The 10,532-nt window shown below is 41.2% G+C and overlaps 2 protein-coding genes across 2 annotated transcripts; one reads left to right on the top strand and one right to left on the bottom strand.

Moving 5' to 3' along the window:
• Positions 1-5,908: 5,908 nt before the first annotated feature.
• On the bottom strand, positions 5,909-7,814 carry LOC109244922 (pentatricopeptide repeat-containing protein At1g33350). Its single transcript, XM_019412091.1, has one exon. The coding sequence runs from the start codon at positions 7,627-7,629 to the stop codon at positions 6,049-6,051; it is 1,581 nt and encodes a 526-aa protein (XP_019267636.1). The 5' UTR covers positions 7,630-7,814; the 3' UTR covers positions 5,909-6,048.
• Positions 7,815-8,034: 220 nt separating this feature from the next.
• LOC109244920 lies at positions 8,035-9,357 on the top strand. The gene has a single exon (XM_019412089.1). The coding sequence runs from the start codon at positions 8,035-8,037 to the stop codon at positions 9,355-9,357; it is 1,323 nt and encodes a 440-aa protein (XP_019267634.1).
• Positions 9,358-10,532: the final 1,175 nt, after the last annotated feature.

Here is a 10,532-nt window from a genome sequence, read left to right as displayed (position 1 = left end):
TGCCTGGCGACATTAGCAGCCGTCTGAAAAGAAATCTCACCTCTAGTCTCCTTGGTCATCTGTAGCTTGATAGGGTGAGAGAGTCCCTCAATAAACCTCCTCACTCTCTCTCTCTCTCTCTCTCTCTCTCTCTCTCTCTCTCTCGATAGGAAGCAGAAGAATATCAAGACGAGCTAGATCCACAAAACGGGTCTCATACTGAGTGACTGACATACAGCCCTACTGGAGACGCTCAAACTGCTTGCGGTAACTCTCTCTCTCAGTGTCATATGAAGGAACTTCTCATGAAATAGCTGAGAAAACTGGTCCGAAGTAAGAGCAGGCGACCCAGCTGGTCTGGTAGATACATAATCCTTCCACCATCTCTTGGCGAAACCCGTCATCTGAAACACAGCAAAATAGACCCCATTGGTCTCAACTATACCCATGTTCCACAGCACCTCATGGCAGCGGTCAAGATAATCCTATGGATCCTCGGAAGGTGCACCACTGAAGTGATCTGGGAAGAGCTTGCTGAACTTGTACAATCTCAATAAACCCTGAGAAGACAAGGCATGTCCATCACCGGCCCATGCCACAACAACTGGCTGAACTACCCCATTTGGCGGGGCTGCTGGAGTCTGATACTGGGGAGCCATCTGCTTCGAAGTGCGACTATCGGGAGTCTATGCTCCTCCCCTGGCCTGAGAGACGGCTGGTGCCATAGGAAATGTACCGCTTGGGCCACACTCTCCATAAGGCCAACCAAACGGACCAGAGCGTCCTGAAGCATTAGGGTGGCGATGAACCCCTCCGGGACCATAGCTGGTCCAACAGGCGCATTCTGAGCTAGAACCTCCTCATCAAAATCTACCTGAGGCTCCACTGCTGGTGTTGCTGCTCGAGCTCTAGGCTGAGCTCTGCCTTTGCCCTGGCCTCTGGCGCGACCTCGGTCTCAACATCTGCCCCTAGTAGGAGCTGCCACTGGGGGCTCCGGCTGTTGTCCAGCTGAAGATGCGGTGCGTGTTCTCGCCATTTTTGAGAGATCAAGAATAGAAGAGTTCAATCATTAATGGTAGAATAAAATCGCACGACAGAGAAGATAGAAGCGAACTTGTTCCTAACTCCATAGCCTCTGGAAGACAAGTGCCGACGTCTCCATACTGATCCTCCAGACTCTACTAAGTTTGCTCGTGACTCGTAAGACCTATGTAACCTAGTACTCTGATACCAACTTGTCACGATCCGGAATTCCCACCTTCGAGACCGTGACGGCGCCTAACATTTCACTTGATAGGTAAGCCAACATTAGAATATTTTATCTATTTTTAACAGTTTAATTTAATTAATGAGAAAAACTGAAATAACTTCAATAATCCAAAGTAATAATGCGGAACCTAAAACAGCCAAACGTCTGATACAACCCTGGATTCGGTGTCACAAGTGCACGAGCTACTAGAATAGTACAAACAGGGTCTGAAATAACATAAAGCTGTCTGAAAAGAAAGTACACGGCCAAATAAAAAGGGAAGGGGACTCCAGGAGCCACGCTGAGCAGCTATACCTCAAGTCTCCACAAGCTATCTAATCCGAGCACGCTAATAACCACCGCTGGGACCAACTCCAAAATCTGCACAAAAAGTGTAGAGTGTAGTATGAGTACAATCGACCCCATGTACTCGGTAAGTGCCGAGCCTAACCTCGATGAAGTAGTGACGAGGCTAAGGTAGGCCACCTACACTACAACATGTACGCAGTATATAATAAAGACAGAAAAGCAAATGCGGAATGAAATAAGACAGTCAACTGAAAATAATAATTATAGCCTCAAGAAATAAGCCAGCGACGATCAGAATTACCAATCCTTAGTGTTTCAAATGAAAATACCGAAAACCAACACAACTCAAGGAAATAGAAAAACATAGGTTGTTGTGGCGCACAACCCGATCCCACCGCACAACACAAAATCCTCCCTTATTCCACCGTAACAACATCAACAACAACAATAATATTAATGTGTATATATATATATATGTGTGTGTGTGTGTGTGTGTGTGTGTGTGTGTTGCGACGCACAGCCCGATCCCACCATATAACAATATTAGTATCATAATTCACCCTTATTTCATTTTTTTCAATCCACCCATATTCTACTTGTTGCGGCGTGCAACCCAATCCCACCATATCAATACAAATTTACCCTTATTCCACCACATCAATCCACCCTTATTTCACCTGTTGCAGCGTGCAACTCGATCCCACCACATTACTACAAATATTCACTGAGTGGAGTTAAATTCATAATTCAAATCACAAGAACCTCTACAGATGATGAATATAAAGCTGAATCAGATGGAAACCTTATACCAATTCGGAAATCCACATATGTAATACTACACAGCAAGACAAGTCTAGAAATGATAGTTAGAAGGTGAAAATAACTCATTTAAGGCGAATAGCAACGAGTCATGAAGGCTTGAAAAGTTCTAACATGTTTAATAGAGGAAACAATGATCAACAAGTAGAAAATAAAGCATAGAAGGCATTTAGGACATATAACAGTTAAGCTAAGGAAGGAGAAAATTAAGGAAAAGCAGGAAATCAGGGAATCAAGTAACCTGGCGGCGTATAAGCACTCTTCATCTTGCATATACGCCGCAACACATGATATTCATGTAGCACATAGTCTGAGGGTTCCTAATTCCCTCAAATCAAGGTTAAACTCAATACTTACCTCACTACACAATCAATTAAGAGCTCTACCGGGGCCTTTCCCTTAGAATCTGCCTCCAAACAACTCGTATCTAACCACAATTGACTCAATAATATCAATATTGCTCAAGAAATCAATTATAATGCATAAATTTAGAGTTTCTAAACTTTTCTCCAAAAAGACAAATCGACCCCTGGCCCGCTTGGTCAAATCCGAGATTCGGACCAATATCCATTTACCCATTCACCCCCGAGCCCGATTATGTAATTAGTTTTGGAATCCGACCTCAAATTGAGGTCTAAATCACTAATTTGCAAAAACCCTCAATTCTTCCTAAATTACTAGTTTTCTACCATGGAAGAACAAAGATTAGGGCTAGAAATTAAGGGGTGATATTAGAAATGAAAGAAAATGAGTTAAAGTGTACAAACCTATGAATTGATGTTGAGTTTTCTCTTCAAAATCGCTCCTAGGACGAGCTTTAATGGAAGGGTTATTAAAAATGGGAGAAATCCCGTTTTTGAAATGTTTTAGAGTCTGGGCGTTACGCCTTCTTCGCGTTCGCGAAGGGCCTGCCGCGTTCGCGAAAGGCAGTGGCCCGAAAGGCCTACACGTTCGCGAAGGGTTGCACACGTTCGTGATGGTCTGTCCCCCTTGACCATTGCGTTCGCGAGCCTTGGCTCGCATTCGCGTGGAATAACCCACTAATCCCAGCCCACCCCCAATAACTCTACGCGTTCGAGTGTCGCTGGTCGCATTCGCGAAGAGCAAACCCCCCAATGCTCCGCATTCGCGACCATGACCTCGCGTTCGCGTAGAACAAATCCTCCCCCAACCCTGTTCACTCTTCGCGTTCGCGAGAGTAAGGAAACACCATAAACCAGCAGAAGTCCCAAAAACCAGATTTCCTATGTTTCAAAACATCTGTAGCCTATCAGAAACTTATCCGAACCTGCGGGACTCCAAACCAATGATGCACACAAGTCCAAAAAACTCATATGAACTCGCTCGCGCGATCAAAACACCAAAATAATGCCTAGAACTTCGATTTAGACACCAAATCTAATGGAAGTTTCAAGAAAACATTAAAACTTCTATTTTAACAACCGAACGTTCGAATCACGTCAAACCAACTCCGTTTCTCACCAAATTTGACCGACAAGTCATAAATATAGTAATGGACCTATACCGGATTTCGGAACTAAAATACGAACCCGGTATCAACAAAGTCAAACATCGATCAATTCTTTAAAATCATTTAACCTTTAAACTTTTAATTTTCGACAAAAATCAATAACTCGAGTTAGGGACCTTGGAATTCGATTCCCCGCATACGCCTAGGTCCCAAATCACGATACGGACCCACCTATACAGTCAGAATACGGATTCGGGTTTGTTTGCTCAAACGGTTGACCGAAGTTAACTCAAATGAATTTTTAAGGTAAAATTCATATTTTATGAGTTTTTAACATAAAAGCCTTCCGGAAAAATACCCGAACTGTACACAAATCGAGAAAGGCTTTAACAAGCTATTGGAGGGTTCGAAACACAGAATTCTAAAATTCTAGATGACCTATCGGGTCATCACAAAAATTCGCCTTTGCACGACTCAAATCTAACAAAAAAACGACTTAACATAATCAAAAAATGCAAGGGAAACCAATCTCAGTCAGTAAAGGTATGATCTTTATACATTTCCCCAAAAGTCAACAAAAGTCAACATTGGGATCGCCCTATCAAAACCCGAGCGCAACGGTATATTCCGACTACCCATAACCCCATGAGCCTATATATGTGTTTTGTTTTCAAATCCGTGTCCAAATCGACTCTCAAAACCCAAATTTTCTTTTTTCAAAACTTAGACAAAAATCACCAAAATTCCTCTTTGATTCTCAAAAATTTGATGTTCAATCTAGTATATAATCATCAAATATAGTTGGAAATTGATTAAAATCACGTACCCAATGATTGTACATGAAAATTCCCTCACCAAATCGCCTCCTACCGAGTCTATGGTTCTAAAATGAGAGAAAATGAGATGAAATTCCGACTCTTAGCCCTTTTGTTCAGTTGCAGATGTCACAATTGCAAGGGAACCTTATAAATGCGGCACCTGTCAAGCCCAGGAGATGTCGCAATTGCGACACAGACCTTGCAATTGCGACACAGACCTCGCAAATGCAAAGTCTGTCCTCCTCACAAAATGCGATCAAATTATCGCAAATGCGAACTAACCCACTTAAGCCTAGACTTTGCAAATGTGAACCAAATACTGCAATTGCGATACCTAAGTCCCCCCCTGTCATGTTCGCAATCGCGATAACTGTAGCATCGGCACACCAGCAACCTATATTTGAGTCCAAACCTTTCCGAAACACGTCCGAAACTCACCCGAGCCCTCGGAACTCCAAATTAAATGTCCACACAAGTCTAAAAACATCATACGAACTCGCTCACGCGATCAGAACACAAAAATACCATCTAAAATTATGAATCGAACATCAAAACGCGTGAATTTCAAAGAAAAGTTCAAGAAACTCTAGAATCGCAACCAAGCATCTGAATCCTATCAAATCAACTCCAAATGACACCAAAATTTGCAGACAAGTTCCAAATAGCAAAACAGATCTATTCCAAGTCCCAAAACTAAATTTCAAGCCCGATAGCCAAAAAGTGAACCTACGATCAAACTTGAGAAAACTTCTAAACCTCAAATTGCCAACTTTAGGCAAAACAAGTCAAATCAATGTAGGGACCTACGAATTCGATTTCGGGCATACGTCCAAGTCCAAAATTACGGTAGGTACCTATCGGAGCCATCAAAACACCGTTCTGGGGTCGTTTTCAAAAAAGTCAAACTTTGGTCAACATTTCTAACTTAGGCTTCTAAGCCAAGAACCAAAGGGTCCAAATCAACCCAAAACCTTCCCGAGACGAAACTAACCAACCATGCAAGTCGTAAAACCACAAATATATATGTGTGAAGCATCAAAAGAGGAAAGGGCGCACAAATACATAAAACAATCGGTCAGCTCATTATACGGAATCATCAAAACTCCATTTTGAAACCATCTACTTAAAAGTCGAATTTCGGTCAATTCTTTCAACTTAAACCTTCAACCTTGGGACTATGTGTTCGAGTTCACTCCGAATCATTCCTGAAACCAGTTCAACGACCCTGACAAGTCACATAACCACAAATGAACATAGAAGAAGTGATAATTAGGAGATCGGGGCTACAATACACGAAACGACCGGTCGGGTCATTACAGAATGAGAATTTCTTAGGAAAGAATAAAGCAGCAAGGTACATAATAATGCGCATCAACCAAACATTAAAGCCAGCAAGGTACATACTAATGCGCATCGACCAAACATTCCAAAATTGAGTATATCTCTTCCACTCTGGGGTGAGATTTGTCTACTGAATAGAACTGATGAACTTGGCTATCAAGCTCAATCCAACTGCAACCACGAGCTTTATAAGCATTCTGCTGATTTAGGATCTTCCTTATTTTTCGAACCTCTTCCCACTTCCCCAACTCCCCATATAAATTAGCCAGCATAGAGTAATAACTACCATTATTTGGATCAATTCGAATCAAGTTTTTCAGTGCATATTCAGCCAAGTCAATACGCCCATGAATTTTGCAGCCGTTAAGCAAGGTACCCCATATAACTGCATCGGGAGCTATGTGCATCTTTCTAACAATTTCCATAATTTCCTCAAACCGACCTGCTCGACCAAGAAGATCAACTAAACACCCATAATGCTCAATTTCAGGGGTAATTCCGTATACCCTAGTCATTAAGTCATAATAACTAAGCCCCTCTTGAACCAACCCTCCATGAGTACAAGCATTCAACAAGCCAATAAAAGTCACTGAATCAGGTTTTAAATCATCGCCATGTTGCAACATTTCTTTGAAAACTCCAATAGCACCTTCCCAGTGACCTTCAAGGGCCAAACAATTGATCATAGAATTACAACATGTCAAACTCCCCCTATTAGCCTTATCAAAAAAATATCTTGCTTCTTTCAAGCTCCCGCATTTTCCATACATATCAATGAGAGCATTCAAAGTAAGCGAATTCAAATGAACACTATTCCGATACACATACCCATGAATGCATTTTCCGAGCTGAAGCATTCCGGTATGCCCACAAGCAGCAAGTACACACGCAAATGTAACATCATTAGGCTTATTCGATTGAACGATACCGTTCTCAACTATCATTCTTCTTAAAAATGAAATGGCCTCAGAAAACAGCCCATTTTGTGTACACCCCGCAATTATGGAATTCCAAGAGGGAGTGTCTCTTACGCACCGAGGAGTTTCTTCAAAAAGCAAAATAGCATCACCCATTTGCCCAACTCTAGTATATCCCGATATCATCGCAGTCCATGAAACCACATTCCTGTCAGTAATTTCATCAAACAGTTGCCGTGCAACTTTAATATCAGACGAAGACCTTGAATAAGCATCCAATAGAGCTGTCTGAACAACAGGGTATTTTCCAAAACCCATTTTGTCAATATGGGTATGCGCCATTTCAATCCCATAAAACTTTATAACTTCAGGGAAAGACTTTAAGATTATAGGGAATACAAAATGGTTAGGCCTTGACAAGCCATTACGAACCATTTCACGGTATAACAAAAGAGATGATGTATGATCTTGAACGGAAGTGTAAGCAGTAATCATCGCAGTATAAAGGTAAACATTGGGAAAATTAAGGTAATTGAAGATTAAACGAGCATAATGGAGGTTTGAGAGAGTGATGGTGCAGAAACGAACAAGCTTGAACGCATAAAGCTGCGTTTGGCCATGACCAGTGGTAATGAGATGGCCTTGCAATTGCTTGAGTAGAGCAAGACTCTTGCATTTATCTAGAATAACTAGGATGTCTTGATATAGATTTTGTCCGAGTAGCATTTTCCTCGGAAACAATACATTCAAAATTGGAGGTATAAATACTTGTTAGTAAATAAACCTCCTAATTTTTAGGTTTGTCCTAGTCCTTAGGAAGTAGTTTAACGTGGTTTTTGTTATCTAGTTTTTAGGAGAAAACTTTGTGGGGTAGCTCCTAATTTTTAGCTTAAGTTTGCTATGTTTTTTCTGTTATAAAAAGACTGCAGTTGCAGCATTGTAGTCAATTAGTCAAGCAATTTCTTTTTCACGTCTATTGCCTCTTTCTCTGCTCTATTTTTCACTTATAAATCTTCATCCTTTTTTGATCAGTTTTCTATCAGTGGTATCCAGAGCAAGGTTAGATCCAGAAAAAAGATAAACCTGTGAGAGAGAGAGTTTACCCAAAAACAAAAAAATTGTTCTTCATCTATGGCTTCAGAGAGCAATTTTGTGCAAGCAGCTATTCCCCGTTTTGATGGTCACTATGACCACTGGAGTATGCTGATGGAGAATTTCCTACGGTCAAAAGAGTATTGGCCAATTGTTGAAGACGGCATTAAAGCACCAGTAGTAGGCGAAACTTTGACGGATGCTCAAAAGACAGAGTTTGAAGCAAGAAAGTTGAAAGATTTAAAGGCAAAAAATTATCTCTTTCAGGCTATTGAGCGTCCCATCTTGGAAACCATTCTTTACAAAGAAACTTCCAAGGATATATGGGATTCCATGAAGAAAAAGTATCAAGGCTCTACAAGAGTGAAGCGAGCACAGCTTCAAGCCTTGAGGAGGGACTTTGAAACCTTGCAGATGAAGGAAGGAGAATCCGTCACCAACTACTGTGCTAGAACCATGGAGATATGCAACAAGATGAGATTCCATGATGAGAACATGGGCAACGTCGTAATAGTGGAAAAGATATTGCGCTCTCTGACACCAAAGTATAATTATGTCGTTTGCTCCATTGAGGAGTCAAAAGACATAGATGTCTTATCACTTGACGAATTACAGAGCTCCTTATTGGTGCATGAGCAGAAGATGAACCGCAGTTCAACTTCCGATGAGCAGGCTTTGAAGGCTTCTACTTTTATTTCTTCTTCCAATTCCAGAGGAAGGGGTAGAGGTACAGGTCGAGGCAGAAGAAGAGGAGATCATGGAGGTAGAGATTCTTGTAGGAATTTCAAAGCAAATAATGATCAATCTCATGGCAAAGGCAGAGGTCGAGATCATGACAAATCCAAGATAGAGTGCTATAGATGTCATAAATTTGGTCATTACGCATCTGAATGTTATACTAGGCTGTCTAATGACAAAGAAAAGGAAGAGAAGTCCAATTACACGGAGAACAAGGAAGGTGAGACCTTGTTGATGGCAATTCAATTAGAGAAGGAAACCGAGCGAGATGTTTGGTATTTAGACACAGGCTGCACTAATCACATGACTGGAAGTAAGTCTTGCTTTTCTTACTTAAATGAAGGCTTCCGTTCTAAAGTTAGTTTTGGTAATTGTTCTACTGTGGATGCAACGGGAAAAGGTGACATCAAGATCAAAACCAAGAAAGGTTTTGTGGAAACAATCTCTAATGTGTTATATGTTCCTGATTTGAAAAGTAACTTACTGAGTGTTGGTCAGTTGCAAGAGAAAGGTTATGTCATCACTATTAAGAAGGGTGAGTGTGAAACTTATGACCCCATGAGAGGAGCTATAGCAACAGTTCAGATGAGTTCCAACAAATTAATTATTTCCGATAAAGATTGATAGTGTTCAATCTTGTTTGATGAGGAAGTGAAGGATCCCTCATGGCTGTGGCATTTTCGTTATGGTCATTTGAGTTTTGGAGGATTGAAGACACTTCAGGAAAAGAACATGGTCACAGGTCTTCCTCAAATTACTGCTCCTTCTCAAATTTGTGAACAATGTGTTGTTGGTAAACAACACCGATCTCAATTCCCGAAAGGCAAATCATGGCGAGCAAAGCATGTTTAGGAGTTGGTTCCCTCTGACATATGTGGGCCAATAAGACCAATCTCTAATGGAGACAAAAGGTATTTCATTACCTTCATTGACGATTATTCTAGAAAGACTTGGGTGTATTTTCTGCGGGAAAAATCAGAGGCTTTTAATGTATTTAAAAGCTTCAAAGCTAATGTGGAGAATGAGACAGAAAAGACTATCAAGAGCTTCCGAACAGACCGTGGAGGCGAATATTGCTCTAAGGCATTTGAAGAATTTTGTGGGACTCATGGCATTCGAAAAGAGCTCACAACGGGTATACACCACAACACAATGGTGTATCGGAGAGGAAGAATAGAACCATTCTCAACATGGTTCGAGACTTGCTAGCTCGAGGAAAAGTTCCAAAGACATTCTGGCCCGAAGCAGTAAATTGGAGTATTCATATTTTGAATAGAAGTCCAACATTTGCTGTTCAAAACATGACTCCAGAGGAGGCTTGGAGTGGAAGGAAACCTGCTGTAGATCATTTTAAAAAATTTGGTTGCGTTGGCTATGCACATATCCCAGACGAGAAGAGGAAGAAGCTTGATGACAAAAGCGAGAAGTGTGTCTTTCTTGGTGTTAGCGAGGCATCCAAGGCGTACAAGTTGTTCAATCCATTGACAAAGAAGCTTGCGACCAGCAGAGATGTTATTTTTGATGAAGAAAACTCTTAGGATTGGAATATGCAACAGTCTATTCCAATCTTAATTGATAATGAAGTCGAAGAAGCAGCAACAATACCCGAAAATTCTGAAAATTCTAATCCAGTAGCTGCTGAAATTTCACCTTCAGCTTTGAAAGAAATTGATGCACCAGATGAGTCTCTTCGTCGTGCTCGCAAAAGGCCCGTGTGGATGATGGATTATGAGGTAACAGGAATTGATGTAAATGAAGATGATTTTTCCTACTTTGTATTGTTTGCAGATAGAGATCGG

This window comes from Nicotiana attenuata, unplaced genomic scaffold, assembly GCF_001879085.1.
Source record: "Nicotiana attenuata strain UT unplaced genomic scaffold, NIATTr2, whole genome shotgun sequence".
Lineage (NCBI taxonomy): Eukaryota > Viridiplantae > Streptophyta > Magnoliopsida > Solanales > Solanaceae > Nicotiana > Nicotiana attenuata.
The sequence above is the reverse complement of the archived record's forward strand: the minus strand, read 5'-3'. Positions and strand labels throughout refer to the sequence as shown.

Excerpts from the sequence above, each read along its gene's own strand:
- LOC109244922 (XM_019412091.1), bottom strand. The coding sequence starts at position 7,629 with ATGCTACTCGGACAAAATCTATATCAAGACATCCTAGTTATTCTAGAT.
- LOC109244920 (XM_019412089.1), top strand. The coding sequence starts at position 8,035 with ATGGCTTCAGAGAGCAATTTTGTGCAAGCAGCTATTCCCCGTTTTGAT.